Below are 23,696 nucleotides of genomic sequence, written 5' to 3' on the forward strand. Positions count from 1 at the left end.
ATCAGTAGAGTGGTTATTCAACAGGCATTTTTTTCATTGTCACGTCACCCACTGTTTATACAGAAGAGATAAAATCCCATATTAAAATGATGTGTGTTTATGTCTTTGATTTAATAAACTTCCCTTTTCTGTTCTTCTTGATTCTATGAAGTTGTAGTATTCCTGGTGTCACCTCCAGGAAGACCAAGTGCCATTAGCACACTTTAATGCACCAGTGACAATGACTTCTCTCTTCTATTTTCAGTTTCTCATTTTTTAGGGGCTCTGCAGTGGTATACCAGTGGCCCAGATTGACCAGCCCTTGTTCCCTCACAGCTTATTTCCCTGGGCATTTGTTTCTGTGTTTCTTCATACAACTTTTGTATTGCCTTGTCTTGTACTTCCCCCTAAAGTGAAGTGGTAGAGTTTAGAGCTCCCTGCTTGTGACAGTTCTGCCAAAGCTTGGGCTGCTGCTGGGTGAGGACTATCCAGAGGAAGATAGCAGAGCAGAATCTGTTTCCTCAGTTGGCCCTTGATGTAGGTTTTAGAATGATGAGGTGAACAGTCAGTAAAGAAACTTGAGCTCATCATTCATTTCTTCTGTGTTTCTTCCCCTCTTTCTATCTCTGCCTCCACTTTGCTTGTTGGTTTTCATTTCATGCTGTCTTTTCTCTTGCCTAGCTATTATATAAAATAAAGTAAGATAATAAAATATATAACGTAATAAAATAATTTTTAAAAATGGAAATTGTTGCATTTGCTTAGAGTTAGTGTAATGTGAAAAGTAAGAATATATATAGCCTCTGGAGCCAGATTGCTCCATTTGCTGGCTGTTAGAGCTTACCGGTGGAACTGGGATCATAATAGTCCGCTCTGAGGTAGAGTGGTTGTGAGAATCAAGTGAGTTCATATCTATAAAGTGCTTGGAATTGTGTCTGGCACACAGGTATTCAACAGCTGTTAACTACTATTGCTGTTATTAATTTATTTAATAGAATTTTGTATAGGCAGAGACAAAAGAAAATAAATTATGCACAATATCATACAGAGAGAATTAAAATTACCATTTTTATTGGGTATCTTTGTTTTTCATGCATGTTTTTAATGCAAAAATGAGATCATGCTTAGTTTTTTGTGGCCTATGTTACTCCCTTATGACACTGTATTATGCTCATTTTTTCATGTTTAAACATTAAACATCATTTTTAATATCTGCATCACATCTAATATAAAAGTAATATATTTTATTTGACTAGTCCTCTACTGTTAGGTATGTACTATGTTTCCAGTTTTTCAGTAAACAGTGCAATGAGCAATATCTTTACAGATAAATAGTTGAATATATCCATAAGTATTTTTTTAAGTAACTTGGAAGCAAATTTGCCTTCAAATTTGCTCTCAAATGCAACCAAAATTTACATAGCTTACTTTAAAAATGAGCACCTACTTGAGATACTTCAAAAAATTCACAAATCCACGTTCTTTGACCTTCTTTTGTAATTCAGTAATTCTCCAAAACCAAAATCAAAACCAAAACCAAATTGCACAAGTTTTCCAGCTCCTTTTTTCCAAATTAATAGGATTTTTGTAACAGTACTTATGCAAAAAACTATTATAGATTTGTAAATGATTTCTTCTGTGCTTTCCCTTTGAAAGTTCAAAGTTCCTCTCTGTGATTAACAAAGGAAATTTTAAGACTTATGTCTAGTAATGTATGTGTAAGAAAGGAGATGCTAAGAATGTTGAAGTTGTAAAACTGTGTGACCTCTCTGAGGTTAAGATTATTTAACCTCTCTGAGCTTTAGGTTTTTTTTCTTACTGTCTCCAGCTGTCCTTGCAGTGCTCTTGTTTTTCACATCTTCTACAGATGCCTAAGATCTGGGGCTGCTAGCCAACATTGTATTTTTTTTATCTTTGCTTATAAAAATAGAGAACTCATGACAGTCATAGATTTAATACTTTAAGCAATCACCCATTTTGGACAGTGTATGACTTTGGGTAGGTATTCTTCAACTTAATTTTGAATTAATAAAATTTTATTTCACTGTTGCTTTACTGAACTCCCACAGGGAACAATAGCTAATTAATGCCATGCTTATTACCATAGCTCTTTTGCAATTCATGAGTATTCATTTGTAATATGACCTGATCTTTAAGAATCATACTTCATTTCTCTGCAGTCCATGCAAAAAAAGTTAGTTTATATTTCTAGTTATTATTTAAACCAAGTTACAAATAACCAAATCAAGTAAATTTCTTATAAAATCATACCATTGTCTATTGAAATATTTATTCTTGCTCTTTCTACTCTCCCCACCATTAGAGTTCTGATATGTGGTTCAAGCGTCATAGTATTGCTATTGGAGAGGTGCCGGTGTGCCGTCTTGTCCATCGCAGACAGCTGACAGAGGCCAATGTAGAGGAGATATGGAAGTCTATGACGTTATCTTAGTATGTGCATTGATACTCATGCGAACTTTTAGTGGGTTTTTTTTCTACTTTGCTTCTCCACTACTCTGCATATTTGATTTTCTGAAATTTTATATAAAAATCTCAATTTTGATTGCATTATTTGTAGGTATGTTGTAGCAAACATGATTTAACTGAATTCTGGAAATTTTCCATTGTCATTTATAAAATATTTAAGAATATAAATTTTAAAGTTCTTAAACCATCTTAAGAACACTGAAATCTTAAGCTTAATGAAACACATACGGAAAATTTGGTCTAGATATTTGATGTACTGTAGTAATTAAAGTTAATGATGTTATAGTAAGTTTTTTTTTTCTTACAAAGATGTACTAGTAACAGTTTCTCATCAGGTAAGCTAGTTTTTTGTAATGTGTTTATGTATAAAATTATTTTCTTCCCATTCAAGGTGTTATGTTATTAGATTAGAAGAGCTGTATGTTAATGGCAAAGGATATCTTTTAACTTTGTTTCATCATACTCAATTTCTAGTCTTTTTGCTGTACAAAGATTGGATAAAATTCATAAAAACAAGGTACTTTAAAGATTGATCTTTATAGTGCCAGATTTTTAGGAAATGATTTTTTTTTTAAGTAACTAATTAATTTAATTACTCTTTATCTTTAGTTTACAGAAAATCCTTGGCCTGGATTCCTTAGAAGAAGTTTTAGACATTAAACTTGTCAACTCCAAATTTATCATCCATAATGTATATAGTGTGAGCAAGCAGGGAGTTGTTATCCTTGATGACAAGTCAAGTAAGTGCATAAAAATCATTTTGTTCCCAGCTGACCCAAAACGTTGGCTGCACAGGTCCATCAGCCTCTATGTGACCTTTCCCTAAACTCCAAATAAATTTACCTCCTCATTACATATAGCCTTCTCTCACTTCCTAATACCTTTTAACTAGTTTTTTGGATTAAGGGATGTCATGGAAAGATGAACATCCAGGAATGAAAGCCTCAGCAAAATCCATCCAGAGGCTAGGTCAGTGTCAGCCATATTGGATATTAAATAATTCTCTGTTATCTCTGGAAAATCCCTGGCGAGTAAGAAGTTTAAGACCTAGATGAGAGCTTGAGTCCATTTTCAAATGGGTCCTAGGGATCTGATTGATTGCTAATTCTCACTGACCTTTTTGTTATGATATCTGTATCAGATTTTCTGGGATGGTCTTGGTTTATGACATCTTTTTTCTGTTTAATAAATGCAGCTTTTTAAATGTTGAAGGTGCTTTAATATGTTACATCTTTTCCTCCAAGCCAGTTTACAAATCAGAAAAAAAAAAGACATTTATTAGCCACTTATCCTGGCTTTTGATTTGGAAAAAATAAGGTAATGGTACTTGCAGTGACCCAGAATCCCTAAACGGATTTTAAAACTTCCTTCTCCTGGATAAGGGATGGATCAGAATTAGATGAACTGCTTGATTTGTTCTTCCTTTACTTCAAACCTTTGATCCTGAGACTTTGCTGAGACTAGAATGACCTCTGGAAGTGGGAAGATGGTGTAGTACTTCTGGGTTTTCATAATTATTATTAAATAATTAAATTTAATAATAAAAGTCCTTTAAAAAAAGGACTGGAGGCTCATGGACAGCAAAAAGAGCTATACTAGGCTAAGGAGCCTGAGCAGCTGTGAGAGAGGAAGAGGTTTTTCTAGGCTGTGTTTCCTGACAGGAGCAGAATCTGTCTTTGAAACTTGAAACAACACTTCCCCTTTCATAAGCCATATATCAGGAATGAAGGACATCAGGAAAACGAAAGAAGGAGATTTGTGACTTCATGAGTTGCCAGGTTAATACCAACATAAAATTAGGTTACATAGAATGAGGGGGGTGTTGCCTTGAAATACATGTAAAATTCTTCCATGGCCTCTGAGTGCTGCAAACATTTATACTTTTAGTTACCAGTTAGATGACCTTTCATCTTCTTAAGTAATTTCTTCAGAAGGAAGGGAGGCACATCACAAACCTCAGTTTTCATTAGATCTAACACAGTTCAGTTAGCGTCCTCACACTTTCACAGAAAAAGGAGAAGAGGTGGAAGTGTGAGAGCTGGAGAAGAGGTGGAAATGTGGGAGCTGGCCATGGGATGTCTGTGGCAGGCAGGGTCAGGAGGGAAGAAGAGACTGTACAAGACGGTGGAGCTGGGACTTTTTTGTAGCGATGTTAACCATTTTTACCTTAAGGCTGTCCTAATAACAAAGAGCCTCTATTAATATGTCAGTGGAATTTTCTTGCCCTAAGACATTTTGAAAGTTGAAACATTTAAAATGTTAACTTATGTTGGATATTAGACATACAGAATTTGCTTTTTTTTTTTAAGGTGTTTTAGTGAACTGGTTTCACAAATGAATTTGATGACTAATATTTTTGCTTTTTCTGTTTTTTCCTTTCCTTCTATAATTCTTAGGATAATTGATTTCCTTGTTAGTTTGTTTCTTTGGAACAAACTGTCAAATCTGTACTTTTCACTAAAGATTTAAAGGTATATCATATCCTTAGAGAAATTTGCAGGCATGATTTATACAAGCACATGCTATAACACTGCTGTTAAGGAAAGATTTCCATCTTTCAAACATTGTGATATATAAATAGGTGGTTTGTGATTTGCAGATGTGTTTCATATTACTTGGGCAAGTAATATATTCTTATGATACCAAGTATGTATGTAATTCCTTGAGTTACATGTAATTGAATAAAATATCTTCCTTTTATTTTCATTTTTCTGCAGAAGAACTTCCTCATTGGGTTCTGTCAGCTATGAAGTGTTTGACAAATTGTAAGTACTAATTATCTGCCAGTTTTATGAAATTAACAGAAATGAGTGCCATGAATTAGGAAGTATATTCGCTCAATGGCCTGAACATAGAACTGACACCTGTGAGACTTGGCAGTTAATTGTTTTGCCACTACTGTGCTTTTAGTAATACATGTGTGGCTTGGTGAAAGGGCTGAGTTACAGAACATTTTTAAAGGAATTTTGTGCTTCCAATGTCTAGTGGATATAATCACACTAAGATAAAGTCCACACTACTTCTTCTGACTGCTTCATCACAGAAAAGAAAAATTAGCAATATTAAATGTAATATTGTAACAGATAGTTGCCTGTTAACAGTTTATAGGTTTTTATTCCTGAAACCTATATTTTTATTTCTAAAACATGTATTCCTAAGTATGCCCTGTATTTATATCATCAGTTTGCTCAGTAGATCCTGGCTACTATTGGCTTTTTTTAGGGTGGTAGGTTAAGTGGGAAAGAAATAGTTTAGAAGATTATGTGCAGGATGGTTTGGAAGGAGAAGAACCTGCATGCAGAGAAACAAGAAAGACTGTTTCAATAATTTGGATGTAAGATGAGGGGGCCTGGACCATGGCGGCCCCTCCTATTTTCATAGACATATGCCATCCATTTCATAGGCATATGCTGTATACTTCACTGGATATCATAGACACTGTAAAGAAATGTGTTATAGTATCTCACTAACACTCCCATTTTTGGGGGGATTTTCAGAAGACTTAACCCAAAGAAGGGCTTCTAATGGTTAATGGTTTAACCAAAACAAGTGATTTTAATGAGAGTAATTCTAGTTACTTTGGCTGACTGATAATGATAATATTTGGTCTGTCGGGCCTTTTAACCTCCTAGATCACCTTAGAAAGCTAATTGCTTTCTTCCCTTTTGGGTAGGACTAGCATGTACAGAAATAGGTATGTAAATTTTTGAAGTAGTATACCTTGAATTATTTACTTAGCTGGAATTGGTTTTGTTTGATTATAGAATTAAATTAATGATTCATCTTACTGTAGGTGATTGCAGTGCTAATATATGAAAAATGATTATATACTATCTCCTGATTGTGAATAGCAGTATTAGTTTGTGTGAAGCCTAAAGTGCTTAACTATTACATTTTTCATTGGTTTTTGGTTAATATTTTGGAACCTCTGAGATCTAGAGTAGTATGGCATTGGCTTGGAAAGTGCTTTTTATTCTTCCTGCTCAACTATTTGAAGTAAATTAAGTTTAAACGGTATCTTTGGCCAGAGTTGACAATGATGAGATTGAAGGTATAAATGGGGAGTCACATTGCCCATTTCCTAATTCCTGGCAAACCAACGATTTGGAAGTTGATCAGCTGTGAATGAACAGTAGCCAGCACAATAAATAGAGGTTATAATGTGTTGTAAAGTGTCTATTAAGGTGTGGTTATGATATCGATTTTTCAGTTATCAAAATGTAGGGAAGATATAATTCTTCCTCAGTAAGATGTATACAATAGCCAGAAACTTCTGCAGAAAGGTTAGAATAACTGGAATTGCTTATCAATGGAGAAGAAGGACGTGCAACTTGGGAGTGTTCTCCATGTGTGTGGTGGTGTAATATAAGGTGGAAATTCTTGGCAACAAAGGTATTTCTCACATGTATCAAGCACAGTGTTTTATGGATGTTTGGTATACCATATAGATACTTATTTATGTATCAAAGAAGAAAAGGTGGCCTATCAATTTTTCCAGATTCTCATTGGCCCCCAAATTTACTTTGAGTCTATCAAAATCTTTTCCTGGTCTTACCTTTCTTATCCTTAGTGAGCCTAGATTCCCATTACAATCATCTAATAGACAGTAGACAACATAGGCTGATTATACGATATTTTGAAGGTCTCTTGCCTCCTCTTCTGTACATTTACTGATCATGTTTTTCCCGTAGGTCCGTCTGCACTTTCTGTAGACCATATGCACTTAGGCCTGTGCTTTCATTGTTGGCCAGCCTCATGGTGGGCCACAGAAGATGGACCAATGCTCAATAAATACAAAACCAGGTTAACTGTGTTTTTCTTCTTTGTGCATGTAGATGGCAAGAATTCAGTAAAAAATGATACAAATAATTCTTTTCCAAAATCTGTCAGGAATAACACTTATAAAAAACTAGATTAAAAAAATATTCTGAAGTTCAAGATGATTAAGAAACAAAATATCTTAGAAATGTGGCCTTCTCTCATAGGGCTCACTATGCACTGGTATTTTTAGGGAAACCTTTTGTTGTTTTTGTATATTTTTAACAAGAATTATGAACTGTTCACAGAAGAGTACAACTACTTAGAATCAACTGCATACTTACAGTTGGGAGGGAGTAAATCAAGGTAATGTGTACTGCTTGCTGAGACATATCAAACTAATTATTTCATTTGGGATAAGCTAGGGGTATTTCAGAGGAAGAAGCAAGCAAAAATGGTGGCTGTGTTTGCTGGTAGGTTAATGTGGTACCACGCATTATAGATCTTTCATAATTTTCATTATTTTAGTCAATCAAATTAAGTTTTTTTAAAGACATGTACAGAATATTAAAAGATAAGAGAGTTTTTAAGGAGACCAACAAAAAGCTGTTTTCAGAATGTTCCAGTGGCCCTGAAATGTGAAGTCCCAGAATGCTTAGCTGTCCCCTCTAGTTTGATCTTTTCTCTTTAGTTACAGTAATTCTGTAGAAAGAATTTCCTTTCAGTTCTTACTGGCTTCATCTTTCGTTCTCCTGAGGGTAAGTCTGTCTGGGTGCAGCTGTTAGTCTGTGTTCCTCCGGCCCGTGACTGCCAGGGCAGTCGCACTCTTTTCTTTCCTGCTGTAATGGAAACAGGGAAGGCTGGCTTCACTGCTCCTGTGGGACTGCTTGCCATTTCTCTCAAGGCACGGTGGCTCCAGTTCATCTCGACTTGGCAGTGCAAAGCTATGGTATATGTATGGACTATCAGGGGCATTTGCTGCCAGCTCTGTAGAGAACTAAGCGTTTCTTGTTCATCTTTGGTCCCAGGTACGAATGGACCTTTGCCTTGCTGCTGGTGTAGGTGATGGCTGGGACCAGGTTGTTCCAGGTTTCTTACAGTATCTCCAGCTTTGCAGTATGCACCACTTGATAAACTATCTTTTGATGGTTGGTTAAGGAACACATGGAGAGGTTAAATAATCTGAGTCAATTATAAGACACAATGTAAAAATCCCCTTTTTTTCAGAAAAGTATAAATTAAGAAATGTATAAATTCTTATAGTCTGAAATAGTTCAGTTAGACACAGAAATTGCTCCGATTCTATAATTTTATAACAATAATAATTAAAAGCTTTAAAAATTGCTTTATAATTTATCTATTACATCTGTGAGCTTATTATTATCTTGGTCAACTGTGCAAAACTAGGAAAAATTTGACTATTTCAAAGAAAATTATCATTGTCTACATTTAATAAAAGTGTCCTTTTAGAAGGACATATAAGAAAGGGTGGGCTTCTTTTAAAATGGAAGAAAGCCAGTGATTTTCCTCATTGTTGCATAATAGATTTCAATTTAGGTATAAAGCATATTTGTGTTAGCAAAATGTGTAATGTCAATTTATATAATGTAAATTTTCCCCATGAAACTTTTTTTGATTTTGAGTATCTACCTACCTCACATATACACAGATACTAATTAATACTTAAAGGTGATTGCCCTACTAATGTTTTTCTTTCTTTCTCTCTTTCTCTTTTTCATTAGGGCCTAATTGTTCAGATTTGAAGCAGCCTATTTACTTAGGATTTGAAAAAGATGTCTTTAAAACTATAGCAGATTACTATGGTCATTTGGAAGAGCCTCTGCTTACATTTCATCTTTTTGATGCCTTTGTCAGTGTATTAGGTAAGTTGGAATATGATGAGCATATACCTGCATTATTGGTACTGAATCATTTCATTTTTCACTCTGTTGAGATTTCCAATAGCCAAATCTGCATAACGTTTTTGAAATAAAACGAGTGGGGTACCTGACTAGTTGGAGTCCTGCTCTATTAAGTAGGAAAAAGAAAATGGTTAAACTCTATAATGAAACTCAGAGCCAAGACCAATAGTTTATATTTCTTAAGAACAAATAATACACTGTATGTCATTTTTGCAGAAAAAAGTATATTATTATTGGTAGAGAAAATGTAATTTTGACATTTACTGTTCACAAGTAAAGCTACTTCTCTGGGTATGACTCCACAAACAGTCAAGTATCGAGAAGTGTTTTCACTTAGAAATAAAAATTTCTCTTTACACAAAGGACAGCTTTTAGTAGGACTATTTGTTATTGTGACATGTAAAATAAATATAGTAACTTTATCATTCCTAAACTTGTTGCTATTCCTCATATAGATTTATACTTAAGAATTTACACTGTCAAAGAAACTCAGGAAAAAGGAAAAAATCGACATGATTGCCATAGGTCTTTGATACTTTCTTTTCTTCTTGGGAATCAGAGTTCCTGTTGCTATTGTGATTATTCAATAAGTAATATGTTTTCTTTCCAAAAGGTTTGCTTTAATGCCCAAATCATTGTGTGGGTATCATATTCTGTTATGTAAATTTGTAGGAATTTGCATACTTTTGTTTTTGAGTATTGTGGAGTCTAGCAATCTTTCTCTCCTCTTCCCTTCCTTTCCCTTCTGTTCCCTTTCTTCTATCTTAGTTCTTGGAAAGTACGGAAGTGGCCATGTACCCTAACAAGACACAGTGTCAGCAATATGGGCATAATTGACCCGAGCCTATAGCACAATACTTTAAATTTTAAGATTTTGTAGGCTTTCTGGTAATAAGAAACAAAATTCAACAATTACAAGTCATGTAACTAAGAGTGAGTTTGTCTTCAGAGAGACCAGTATTGGGAATGGATTCAGGGATTCGGTCTGAACTTCTGGTATGGGAGACCACTGGGTCTTCTTGGTACGTTGCTTTCAACAAAGGAGGATTGGGGGCTTATGTACTGTGAGCAGAATGCCTAATGATGAGTATTTGCTGTTGTTTAATATATGTGTAGGTTAATCGAGTATATTCTCTCTTTTTTTAAATTTTGGTATCATTAATCTATAATATACATAAGCAACATTGTGGTTACTAGATTCCCCCCATCATCAAGTCCCCACCCCACCCCATTACAGTCACTGTCCCTCAGTGTAGAAAGATGCTATAGAGTCATTACTTGTCTTCTCTGTGTTGTACAGCCTTCCCCATGCTCCCCGACCCCCACATTATGTGTGCTAATTGTAATGCCCCTTATACCCCTTGTCCCTTCCTTCCTGCCCATCCTCCCCAGTCCCTTTCCCTTTGGTAACTGTTAGTCCATTCTTGGGTTCTGTGAGTCTGCTGCTGTTTTGTTCCTTCAGTTTTTTCTTTGTTCTTATACTCCACAGATGAGTAAAATCATTTGGTACTTGTCTTCGTCTGCCTGGCTTATTTCACTGAGCATAATACCCTCTAGCTCCATCCATGTTATTGCAAATGGTAGGATTGGTTTTCTTCTTGTGGCTGAATAATATTCTATTGTGTATATGTATCACATCTATATCCACTGATCTACTGATGAACACTTAGGTTGCTTCCATTTCTTGTGCTGTGATAAACATAGGGGTGCATATGTCTTTTTCAAACTGGGCTCCTGCATTCTTAGGGTAAATTCCTAGGAGTGGAATTCCTGGGTCAAATGGTATTTCTATTTTTAGTTTTTTGAGGAACCTCCATACTGCTTTCCACAATGGAAAAGTCCAGATATTAACCCAAGCATATATGGTCAATTAATACACGATAAAGGAACCATGGATATACAATGGGGAATTTACATTCCCACCAGCAGTGTAGGAGGGTTCCCCTTTCTCTGCATCCTCGCCAGCATTTGTTGTTGTTTGTCTTTTGGATGTTGGCCATCCTAACTGGTGTGAGGTGATATCTCATTGTGGTTTTAATTTGCATTTCTCTGATGATTAGCGATTTGGAGCATCTTTTCATGTGCCTGTTGGCCATCTGAATTTCTTCTTTGGAGAAGTATCTGTTCAGATACTCAGCCCATTTTTTAATTGGCTTATTTGCTTTTTATTTATTGAGATGCTTGAGCTCTTTATATATTTTGGATGTCAACCCCTTATCAGATATGTCATTTATGAATATATTCTCCCATATTGTAGAATGCCTTTTTGTTCTACGGATGGTGTCCTTTGCTGTACAGAAGCTTTTTAGTTTGATATAGTCCCACTTGTTCATTTTTGCTTTTGTTTCCCTTGCCAGAGGAAGTGCATTCAGAAAAAAGTTGCTCATGTTTATATTCAAGAGAGTTTTGCCTATGTTTTCTTCTAAGAGTTTTATGGTTTCATGACTTACATTCAGCTCTTTGATCCATTTTGAGTTTACTTTTGTGTATGGAGTTAGATAGTAATCCAGTTTCATTTTCTTACATGTAGCTGCCCAGTTTTGCCAACACCAGCTGTTGAAGAGGCTGTCATTTCCCCATTGTATGTCCATGGCTCCTTTATCATATGTTAATTGACCATGTATGCTTGGGTTAACATCTGGACTTTCTATTCTGTTCCACTGGTCTATGGGTCTATTCTTGTGCCAGTACCAGATTGTCTTGATTTCTGTGGCTTTATAGTAGAGCTTTAATTTTGGAAGTGAGATCCCCCGTGCTCAATTCTTCCTTCTCAGGATTGCTTTGGCTATTCAGGGTCTTTTGTGGTTCCATATGAATTTTAGAACTATTTGTTTTGGTTCATTGAAGAATGCTGTTGGTATTTTGATAGGCATTGCATTGAATTTATAGATTGCTTTAGGCAGGATGGCCATTTTGACAATATTAATTCTTCCTACCCAAGAGCATGGGATGAATTTCCATTATTAATGTCCTTTTCACTTTCTCTTAAGAGTGTCTTGTAGTTTTCGGGGTATAGGTCTTTCACTTCCTTGGTTAGGTTTATTCCTAGGTATTTATTCTTTTTGATGCAATTGTGAATGGAATTGTTTTCCTGATTTCCCTTTCTGCTAGTTCATCGTTAGCGTATAGAAATGCAACAAATTTCTGTTTATTAATTTTGTATCCTGCAACTTTGCTGGATTGAGTTATTAGTTCTAGTAGTTTTGGAGTGGATTCTGTAGGGTTTTTTATGTACACTATCATGTCATCTGCAAACAGTGACAGCTTGACTTCTTCCTTACCAATCTGGTTGCCTTTTATTTCTTTGTGTTGTCTGATTGCTGTGGCTAGGATTTCCAGTACTATGTTGAATAAAAGCGGGGAGAGTGGGCATCCTTTTCTTGTTCCTGATCTTAGAGGAAAAGCTTTCAGCTTCTCGCTGTTAAGAATGATGTTGGTAGATTCTCTTTATAGCCACTTAGCTGCTCTTATGCTATTGGAAAAAGAATAATTCTAAAGACTTGATTTAAAATTGCTTCTGAGATTTTCTTCTCATTTTCCATTTTCATAATGTTCTATTGGAAAATTATCTGATTTGGAAACAAAAGAACTTAGAACTTTTAAAAAAAACAGTTACAATTTGAACAGTTATATTTATGATATTACTGGTGTGTTGTACCTCAGTTGTTCATTTTGATCTCAGCTACGCATTAAAGCTGGTTATTTCCAAATTGATGTCAGAGACAGCCATCCTCTAAAATATCATCTATAGAGGGGTTCACGTGGAGGAGGATGATTAGAATAGACAATTATTGTACTTAGGTATCAGCAATAGTAGACTAATGTGTGTGGATGGTTAACCATGTATTAATTTTCCCTGATCCAGTCTTTCTCAAGTGACTAAATTTGAAATACCCTGCCTTAAAAACCATATTTTTACATCCTTATGTAATGAAAGAAGAAAGTCTTCTATGTTATGGAAGACAATAACCTGTCTATATGATTAATAAAGATTATGTAATGTAGCAATCTTGTTAGAGTCTGTAGGAAAAGGCATCAAACTTAGATTCGCACAACTAGATACGCAGTTTCTAGATTCATAGTTTCTGGTAGGGTTGAAGGAGTCTTCTGATTTACTTTGATTAGAATAAGATGCCATCAGGTAAAATATTTTAATGTAGGTAATCAGTCTACTTTCTGTAGAAGCTAAAAATTCTACAGCATTTTCAATGGGAATGATTTTCATTTTAGCTAATATATTTCTTTTGAGGTTTATTCCTTTGCTTCTAGCATAAAATAATGCTAGCCTGATGCCAAAGCTGTGACCTTGAGAACAGATAGTCATTATCGATACATGAAACAGAACACATAAGAATTCTCAAAGAAAAATAAAAGACACTTTCGGAGATGTAAGACTAATTCTACCTACAATTAAAAAAAAAAGATTTTACTTGGCTCGGCTGTCTGACTTAGCAACATAACTGTCCATAGTAATTAGTCTTCGTTTTGAAAAAAGTAATTCCTTATATTAAGATCAGAGTTTGGCTAACTCCTAAGTGGAGTGATTGAGGTAGTATAGCTTCCTTTACTCACTTTCCACACCCATCCTGGAATCCACTGAGCTGCATAACTTGCAATAATATGGCATTTTGAGGAAGAGGGGAGGCAGATGGGAAGCCCAAAAGGGCATAGCTGCAGGGAAGAGTGTTCTGGAAAACTGGGTGACTTATGGATTGTATGTTATCACCTGAGGACCCACACTGGTGATCTGTCTACATCTGTCTTGACCTGTGTGTTTTAAATAGAAAATTTAATTGCCAAATTTTAAGAAACAGGAAATTCACCTAAGTTTGTGAATTTGTGAATGGAACAATGGGAAGATATGGCAATTCTGATCCTGGATTTTCAGTGACACAAACTGCTGCTGTGTAGGGAGAGGCCCTGCTAGAGGCAGCGTTTCAGGAGCAGTTTGCCAGGTCTCCAGAGCTCCCCACTGCCCTCTGACTCTGACGCCAAGGTCACTGCTCATTTACTTGATAGTCTGTCCTCTGTGCCGGTGAGCTTGCATCTCCTGGTTTAATTGCTAGTAGGTTGAGGACTGAGATAGTAGCTCTTTGCTCTTTCCTTCCAAATGTTTAGGAAATAGCGCTGAAATTCACTAGAATGATTATACACTGATCATCCAGCTCAATAGGTCAAAATCCCCTCATGTGTTTTGAAACCTATGAATATCCATAAGGTTAGGCTTTCCATTCTTTGGTTCTTTTGTCCCATGGCTTCTTGGAGTCCTCTGGAGCCGTGTTCCGTGTCTGCCTTTAACTTCTCTGCCCTTAGGTTCTTCAGGTTATCTTGGGGTCCTTATCCTGTGGTAAGTCTTAAGAGAAAACAGTTCTTTTTTTGAGAGGGTGCATAGGTGGTGCGCTTGACTAGACAGAGTTCTTGCCCATGTTGGTCCACAGTTCTTGCTGGTGGAGCTCTCTGCTCTCAGGGCCCAGGGCTTATGGCTGGAGCTTCTGAAGATGCAGATGGGCTGAGGTAAGGATGTTGAATCACCTCCAGATATAATACTATCCTTGTGTCAAGCTGCTTGGAATAGAGTGGAGTTAGATACTACATAAAGATGGACATTTCAGGAAATGCCTAGGTATTCCCTAACTCAATTCCTAAAGCTCAATATCTAAGCTTTTTATAAGAACGACAGTAATCATGAAGATAACTGTCAGAAATTTGGGAAAAATTTAGGGCCTTTCTCATACCATTAAGCAGGATAAGGTCCAGCTGGATTGGAGAATTAAATGTAAAAAATGCAAATCTAACAATACAGTTGTCTACACTGATGGACAGTGACTGTCATGGGGTATGTGGTGAGGACTTGATAATGGGGGGAATCTAGTAACCACAATGTTGTTCATGTAAGTGTATATCAATGATACCAAAATAAATAAATAACAAGAAAAAAATAATAAAAAAATAAAAATACAGTTGTTATTTATCTGATGTTGGTGGGTGAAGGACTTTGTAAGCATAAAAGCAAAGGAAGTTGTAAAAATGCTCTAGCCATTCCGGACTCTTCATATAGGATAGGGCATCATGTCGTGCATGGGTGAATCTGTGTCTGCTGTTAAGCAGGCCACAAAAGTGACTGGTTTGTTTCTTCCTTAAGACTCTCCAGAGAAATGGTCCCTCTTGCTGTGTCTTTCTGTAGGCAGGGAGTTCTTGCCAACTGATGTGCAGTCTGAATTCTTTTGGCTTAATATAAGCCTTTTCCTTTTTCTACCTCTCCTCAGTGAAAATGGAATTGTGACATATTTTTTAAATTCCTTTGGTGGTTTGAAAGCCTTGAGTCTCGTCGTCTCTGGCTGAACAGACATGGCCCATTGGCTTTTCTGGGAACGTCAGGTTCTCTCAAATGTCTGTATGGTTTGCTTCTATTTTGAATCTCGTGTAAGGACTAGCTTATTGTTAACATTGCATATGTTATTGGAATAATCAGGTCTACTTTGCAAAAGTGAAAATTTGTGTTCCTAATGATTTGAAAATAGAAATCTGTGTGATCACTGGGGAATGGGAAGGAGGGGTGACAAAGGTAGGTGTCACACAAAGCACTGAATGGTTCTGAACCTGTCCTGTGATCATCATGGCTGAAGGGTCACCTGCCCTTTAATAATATAGAACAGTATACATTTCTACTGATTATGATTTTATTTGTTCCTATCATAAGGAGGAATTAGGTTTATTTGAATATTAAATTATTTCTCACTTACCTTTCCTCAATTCAGCTAAATAACGAAGTTTCCCTGATTGAAAAAATATTCACAGATGAATTACTTAAATTACTTTGTGGATTATTTATTATCTTTTCATTATTATATTTTTATTTTACTAATGCAAACATCATCAGGCTCAGGTAACTTAGTTTGTTGATGTGGTTGTACCCACTTTAATAGATTACTCTGCCTTTCTGAGCTCCAGTTTTCTCACTGATAAGTGGCAGTAATGCCTGTTGTACTTATAGATACGAAAACATGAAACTTAAAGCAATGGGCAATACTAATTTTCCTAAGCCTGTTTTTTTGTTGTTTTGAGAAATACAAAAAACTGGAACAAAGCATAATTAAGATAGGATGTGTTGCTATCTAAACCATTTCTTCCCTCAAATAATGGAAATTTTTTATGTAAAACTACTTGTGATTGATTTATACTACTTATAGTTGCTATAAGCACTCTGATATCATTCTGAAATGCAAGAAGCAAGTTCTTTCTGGGGCTATAGAAGACCCTTGTCATTTTTTCAAGGGAAGGAAGATTCAGTATTTTTATGAAAATGTTGAGATTATAGAAATGATGAAATACAAAAAAGTTACTCTTTTAGCTTCCAAAATGAATCCAAAGAATAAAATAGTTATAACATTGAAACTCTCCAATTATAAAATGAAGTAGAATGCTAATATCCTTCAGGAATTCTTAATACAGAACCTAAAATAAATCCCAATAAGCTCTTTAAAATCAGAAATAGTATATGATCTTGAAGATTTCAAAAGTACCTGTTGAAGATGTCTCATGAACTCAGTTGTAGACCTTCATGTGTATTTTCAAGCTAAGTTCCTTGGCAATATTTTTTTCCTAAATCCTGTAGCATATTTTTGTCAGTAAGCTTTTATTGGAAGAAAGAAAACAATATATTAGGTAATGGTCAGCAATGAGAAAGAAATTAGGAACAGGAACCAAAAGCCCAGATTAAACTATTTTTTGAGAATCTAAGTGCTCCTATATACGTTTGAACCAAGGAAAGCAGTACATAGCACTCGTAAGATTCAAAGGCAGCACTAAAAGTGAGTCCTACTTTGACATTTGAACAGATTTTTAAAATAGCATCCTTGGAACTGGAAACCAAGAAGGACTTAAGTATTGTAGGTGCATCAAAACTTGGTTATTTTTCCATACATACCACTTCTCATGGATCACCCTTATGTTGATTCTCAAACCTTGTATTTGTCTAAGATCTATCTCCTGAATTCAAGACCAGATTATCTGTCTGACTTCTGGCTGTGTATTCCTGAATGTTTGTTGTATGAGAGCCTGAGCTCAGACGCAGTAGTCCCCAAGCCACTGTTTTAGAAACTGTGTGTTGGATGTGAATTCCATATAGTAGAACAGCATTAAAAAAATCCAGACATGTAATAGTGTTCAAAATATCAGAATGCATTGTATATATAAATGTAGGTATTTTTATGAACTTTTTTTTTCAGTTAAATACCTATGTATATGCATATGTATTGTTGTGATGTAAAATATATTTCTTAATTTTAGTTGCAAAACATTTTTGAAGTAAAAAAACCTAAATTTCATCTCTACCTACCTATATAGTAAGATGATTGTGAGGATTGGATGAATTGAAGGCCTCTTGTAAAGTTAATGTTGCTCAAATATTACTAGTAATAATAGTTAATTGTGAAGGATGCTTATATTTGTCCTTCACACTTGGATAAAAAAACACATGACTCATTCTTTACACTGAGTTAAAAATACCTTTTCTCTGTGGCTTGTATGTTATAGAGTTATATTTGGTTTCTCATCCTTAGGTGTTATGGAATCAGCATTTTGAAGTGGTTTGAGACTATATTTCTGGGATAAACTACATTCTGTTTTCACTTATGAGAGGGAAGCTCACAATAGTTATTGCCTGGCTTTCATTTTGCACTCTCAAGAAAATGGTTCTGTGTGCCCTCCGTGGTATAAAACAGCTAGTTGCAGATCTAGCTGTGTTGAGAAGTTCTCTGTTCTTTTTACTATCTAATCCTTGCCCCTGTTGAAGAATGCAGAATGGTATTTTACTTGACTGTCTGCTTATGAAATGTTTGTGGATGCCCTTTGAATCAACGTTTCTAATTCTAGAAATCTATCCTTGGAAATAATTGGCCACATGGAAAAAATAGGTAAGACAACATGGTATACAGGAGAGCACTGCCCTAGACTGTGTGGGCTCAAATCCCCCTCTGCCACTACCTAGCTATGTGATTTGGGCAAATAACCTAATTTCTTTAAGCCTCACATTCTTTATCTGTAAATGGGAATAATAATAATTTATCTACCTCATGGAGATTGTTGTAAAGATTAAATGAGATGCAATTAAGTGTTTAGCACACTGTTAGGTACATAATAAAATGCTTAATAAATGTTAGCTGATTTTATCATCATTATAAATTAGTTTCATCATTATAAATGTTAGCTTCTATTATTAGTTCTAATTTTTAAAGAAATAAAAATAAGCTCTAAAACCATATCAAACTTTTAGAATTCTTTCTGCTCTAGTGGAAGATCCTCTACTCAAGTTCTAAATTATTTTGTGAAGTTCATGTTCTTTTACATGTAGTAGGACCATTTGCTTCCCATCAAGATTAATAGCATGGAAGTGCTGCAAATTGCTGCTTTTCTGCAAAGCTTCTATTTTATTTTTAATCTGTTATTTTATATGCATAATGATGTGATAAACTGGGGCCTAGCTAAATGTCCTTACAACCCAGTTTTTCCTCTTGTCTATAACATTTGTGTTTCAAATTTGAAGGAAATTCTAAGATTGTGACTTTTTACACTATTGCCTCTTTAAACTTCCAAAAATATTAAAAGAGCGACTTACAGCAACCTGTTAGTTTTCTAAATCTTCTACCAACTAATACTTTTGTGATTTCAAATTATAGCCTTGATATGGTTGAGAAATGCTACTAGTTGATATCTGCTTTATATCTTCTTTTAAAATACAGATTTTACTTAATTACTACTAATGCTTTAAGGTTTTTTTCAGGTTCCTGGAGATTTTGTTGAAAGATTACTTAGGACATCATACAATGATGATAGGAAGCTGACACATGTACTTTCTAAACATAATGCAAAATTAAAATGGTTTTTATCTAGTATCTGAGAAAAGCATACCTGTGGTGTTAATATGTATATAGAGTATAGCATTAAGTAGAGAGTATAGTCTTTTAATTGATATTAATAATTTCTGGCCATTTACTTTTAATACCAAATTAAAACTAAGTGGGGTTTATTGAGGGGAGGTTGATAATTATGTGTATAAGGGAGGAATAAAACATAGATTTGAATCCCAGCTATATACCTAGAGCAAGTCTTAACTACTTTGGGCTTTTTTTTCTCTTGTTTGTAAAATAGAGCAATATTTCCCATTTTATATGTTAGAATAATTAAATGCGAACATTTAATTGCTTAGTGTGACTAGGGTCTAGAAGGCATTCAGTAATCTTAAGTCTTCCAAGATGGAGGAGGAAGATTTTCAAAACCTCATTTGGTTCATAAACAAGTAAATTAGCACCCATAGTGTTCTAGGCACCAGAGCAGGAAATAAAAAGACACACTTGGCAGTCAGGATTTGAAATGTGTAAAATCTTCCTGTATGTATTCTGTTTAATTTTAATAGGTATACAGGTATTCTGTTGTATGTTATGAATATAAAGAGTATTGCTCAAAATTTGGGACTCACTTTACTACATAGCATTATTTTCATAATCTTCATAATGCCCCTGTGAGATTGGTACTAGTATTTTCCCATTTCCAGATGAGGAAAATCTCAGTAGACCTGAAAAATGCTTGAGTGATTTTCCAAAGTCTTTTGGTTCCATACTATGTTAACCACGCTTTTAGTATCTCTACTTTTCTAATGTTGACCATATGACACGACTTTTTTTTTTTAACAATTTGTCTTTGGTAACTTTGGAGAAATTTTGCAAATTAGAAGTATTGTAGGGAATTATATTAGAGTTTTTATGAGTTTTAAGTCTAATTTTTACAAATATAACAAATAGAGCTGAGCCAATATTGTGGAATGAGAATGAGAAATATATTTTTTCTTGTCAGTAGCACTGTAGTAGGGGTTAAGAATGCAGATTGTGGAACTGGTTCAAACTCCAACTTCTCCACTGACAAGCTGTGTGATTTTGCCTTATCATGAAGATTAAACACTTAATGTATTTGTGTTAGCAACTTTGTTTTTGAACTTCATAGACCTGCCAAGTGAAAACCTGAGGATTAATGAGTTTTTATCTTTCAAAAAGTAGCTGGGGAACGTCTACTTTTGGCCATGATGGACTAACTAAGACTAGGTTTATCCTTTAATGAAAAAACAACCAGGAAACTTGATACAATCTCAGGCAGCTGCTTCCAGACATTGGACCAGAGTGTAGGGCGCCTGTCCATGGCAGACGTGTTATGAATGGGGTGAGCCCTGCGATTGCTGGGCTTTCTGCCTGGGGGAACTTCTCTGACTGTGATGCAGGGAGACAGAGCCTAAGCAGAGCATGTGAGTCTTGCTGAGTTGAAGAGACAGAAATTGAATGAAGAGGCTAAAGCATGTGGTTCAGAATACCAGCGATGGGGCATGTTATGGGCTGAATTGTGTCCCAGTCAAAATCCATATGCTGAAGTCTTAACCCCCACTACCTCCAATGTGACTTTACAGAGGTCATAGAGGTAAAGTGAAGTCATATGGGTGGCTGTAATCCAATATGAGTGGTATCCTTATAAGAAGAGGAGACTAGGACAGACTGAAGGATGACGGAGCAAGAAGGTGGCTATTGACAAACCATAGAGGCCTGAGGGAAAACCAACTTTGCTGATGTCTTGATTTCAGACTTCCAGCTTCCAGAACTATGAGAGGATAAATATTCTGGCATTTAAGTCATCTAGTCTGTGATATTTTGGTATGACAGCCCTGGCAAACTAATACAAGGCAGTTATACAAAGAACTCCAAAAGTCTGCATGGGGATTCCTTTGAATTTATTGCAGAATAAACATTAAGCTGCTCATCTGCTCTTCAAAGCTGGGCAAATCAAAACCACAGGGACTTAACTGCTTGATATGTACTAAGATGGCTACAATAAAAAAGATGGATAACAAGTGTTAATGAAGATGTGGAAAAAATGGGACCCTCATATTACTACTGGTGGGAATATAAAATGGCATACCATTCTGATAAATAGTCTGTTGGTTCTGTAAAAAGTTAAACATGGAGTTACTGTGTCATCCAGCCTTTCTACTCTTAGGAATATTCCCAAACAGTTGAAAACATATGTCACACAGTAACTTGCACATGAAAGTTCATAGCAACATTACTCATAATAGCCAAAATGTGGAAACAACTGAAATATCCATCAAATGATGAATGAAAAAAAAAAAAAAGTAGTATACCCATACAAGGGTATGTTATTTAACCATCAGAAGGAATGACATGCTGTTACATGCTAGAACATGGATAAACCTTGTGCTAAGTGAAATAAGCCAGATACAGAAGATCACATTTTGTATGATTTCATTTATTTATATGATTTCAGAAAAGAGAGATCTTTGGAGATGGAGATTAATATTTTCCAGGGGCTGAAGAGAGGAGATGATGGGGTGATTGCTAATAGGTCCTTGGATTTCTTCTTGGAGTGACAAAAACATTCTAGAATTACATAGTGGTGGTAGGCACAATTTAGTGAATATACTAAACAGCACTGGATTTTACATTTTAAAAAAAAGATACTCTCAAAAAAGAAACAAAGAGGAGCCAAATTGGACTTCTTTTGTATTAAAAAAACACAGTGTCATAAATGAACATTTCATTGAATGGGATTAGGAACAGATTAGAACAATGCAGAAGAAAAGATCAGTCAACTTGAATACAATACTTGTGCTTTGTGTAGGTTAGTACAAGCTAATCTACACAAAGCACAGAGAGAAAAAAGACTAGGTAAAACCAAAACAAGACAACACTCAGAGCCATATAGGATGTTCTCAAGTAGTCTAATATTGTATACATGTGCCTGGAATCCCTGAAGGAGGCCCTAGGAGTAGCTCCTGTATTCTTTTACTACATCCCCATCATTCTTGGAGCATTTCCTTACTTTCTGGCACTACAGGTTCTTCTTGTACTTCCTTTCCCAGCCCTGGAATCAGCCTTTTCCTCAAGAATTCTTGGTCCCTTTTAGTAAAAAAATGATACTTAGAAGCCAAAATGAAGTGTTTGATGTGTTCATTGTTATTTCTGTTTGTGCTTGTTACTGTTATTTGTAGTAGTGTTCATAAAAAGAAAAAAAAAGTCAAAACACCAAAAGAGTAGTCCTACACTTTGTGCTGTTTGCTGGGATGATGGTGGTTAAATTGGCAGAATGGGCAGAATGTTACAGACATCCACATGCTCACCACCCTGATTTAACACATACATTTTGCAGTGTTACAAAGACAATGTATGTGTTTATATCTAGAAGCAGAACTGCTGGGTTGTTTGGCATTTCTGTCTTTACTATTTCTAGCAACTTGCTTTCTAGAGTGGTTGCAGCAGTTTACACGCCCATTAGTAGTATATTCCTAGTTGACCAATTCCTTATCAATACTTGGTTTTATCAGTTTATAATTTGGAAATAAAAGGGATTTGTGGGCTAGTAATAGAAGACTTCATGAAAAAAGGAGAAGGCTCTGTGGAGAACTAGAACTAGAATTTAGTTCTTATCAGTTGCAACTGCAGCAGCCTCATGCAGACCATCACCATGCCTTGTACCTTCCTTCTTATACATATATACTTCCTGTATTTCCAATAAGATAAGAAATTGTCATTGTTTTTTTTCTTGACATGCAGTTATCACATGGTTGTTTTATCTACTTATCTTTTTATCTGTTTGAACTAATTTGGTTGGAATAAGAAATGAAAACAGATCAGCCTTCCTGAGCTTAAATACAGCCTTCTATTAGTCCTTGGACTCTTGGGTTCAGCCAAGCAGTTACTGTATCAGCAGATGAAAAGTTATTAAATGTAGTGCTTTTGCTTAAAAAACAACTTCACCTAGATTTTAAGACAGTAACAGGTAGTTGTACCAAAGATTCTGTAATCTTTAGGTCAGCGGGGCCATCTATCAATGGCTGTACACTGCCGTGGTAGTTCTCTTTGATGCTAACAGGCACATCCACATTATTTCAACTAAAAAGTCAAGAAAAGTTTAAGAGTTGGTGCAGGGCCTTCTAATATCAGGAAGCCAGACATAGCTCTTTGCATATAATGATAATGCAGGCATGAAAATCTTCCAGTGACCCACAGATTAATAAATTGTGAGAGTCTTTCTAAATTATGCATTAATTTTGACAAAATCATTATGTGTGTATGATGTTTACATATGTTTGTCGTTTTTTCCATATTATGTAATGTGGTATGCAGCTGTTTAGGCAATTGGCGTTTAGGAAGACATTCTTAAATGATTTATAACTCAACAATATAGCTATGTTGGGAGTTTGTGGTGTTTTATCTGCTGTCTCATCACAGAGGCCCAGAGCCAAATTCACAAGTGTGTATCAGTGCACAATACATTCCTTAACCAGATTTTAAAGAAAATCTAGCCAAAGTTACATCTGATTTGCATCATATTTTCCTCTGATATTAGTTTTAATGCTTCATTGTAATAGTAGAAGTAGTAGCAGCTATGATCAATGCTGGTGAAACTTCTGTTCATTGGGCTCCCATTTATAGCTCATAGACCCCCAATGCTGTACATCAGGTTGTCTTTATGACTGTCCAGAACAGTTTA

General features: G+C 35.5%; 1 protein-coding gene across 1 annotated transcript in view; it reads left to right on the top strand.

Moving 5' to 3' along the window:
- Positions 1-23,696, top strand: part of DEPDC1B (DEP domain containing 1B) — a 90,463-nt gene that overhangs the window by 41,166 nt on the left and 25,601 nt on the right. Inside the window, exons 4-7 of the mRNA XM_036901723.2 lie at positions 2,303-2,430; positions 3,076-3,206; positions 5,184-5,231; positions 8,967-9,107. Of these exons, the coding sequence (XP_036757618.2) occupies positions 2,303-2,430; positions 3,076-3,206; positions 5,184-5,231; positions 8,967-9,107 (448 nt within the window). The remainder of the gene's footprint in view (positions 1-2,302; positions 2,431-3,075; positions 3,207-5,183; positions 5,232-8,966; positions 9,108-23,696) is intronic.

Source organism: Manis pentadactyla, chromosome 2, assembly GCF_030020395.1.
Source record: "Manis pentadactyla isolate mManPen7 chromosome 2, mManPen7.hap1, whole genome shotgun sequence".
NCBI classification, from domain to species: domain Eukaryota; kingdom Metazoa; phylum Chordata; class Mammalia; order Pholidota; family Manidae; genus Manis; species Manis pentadactyla.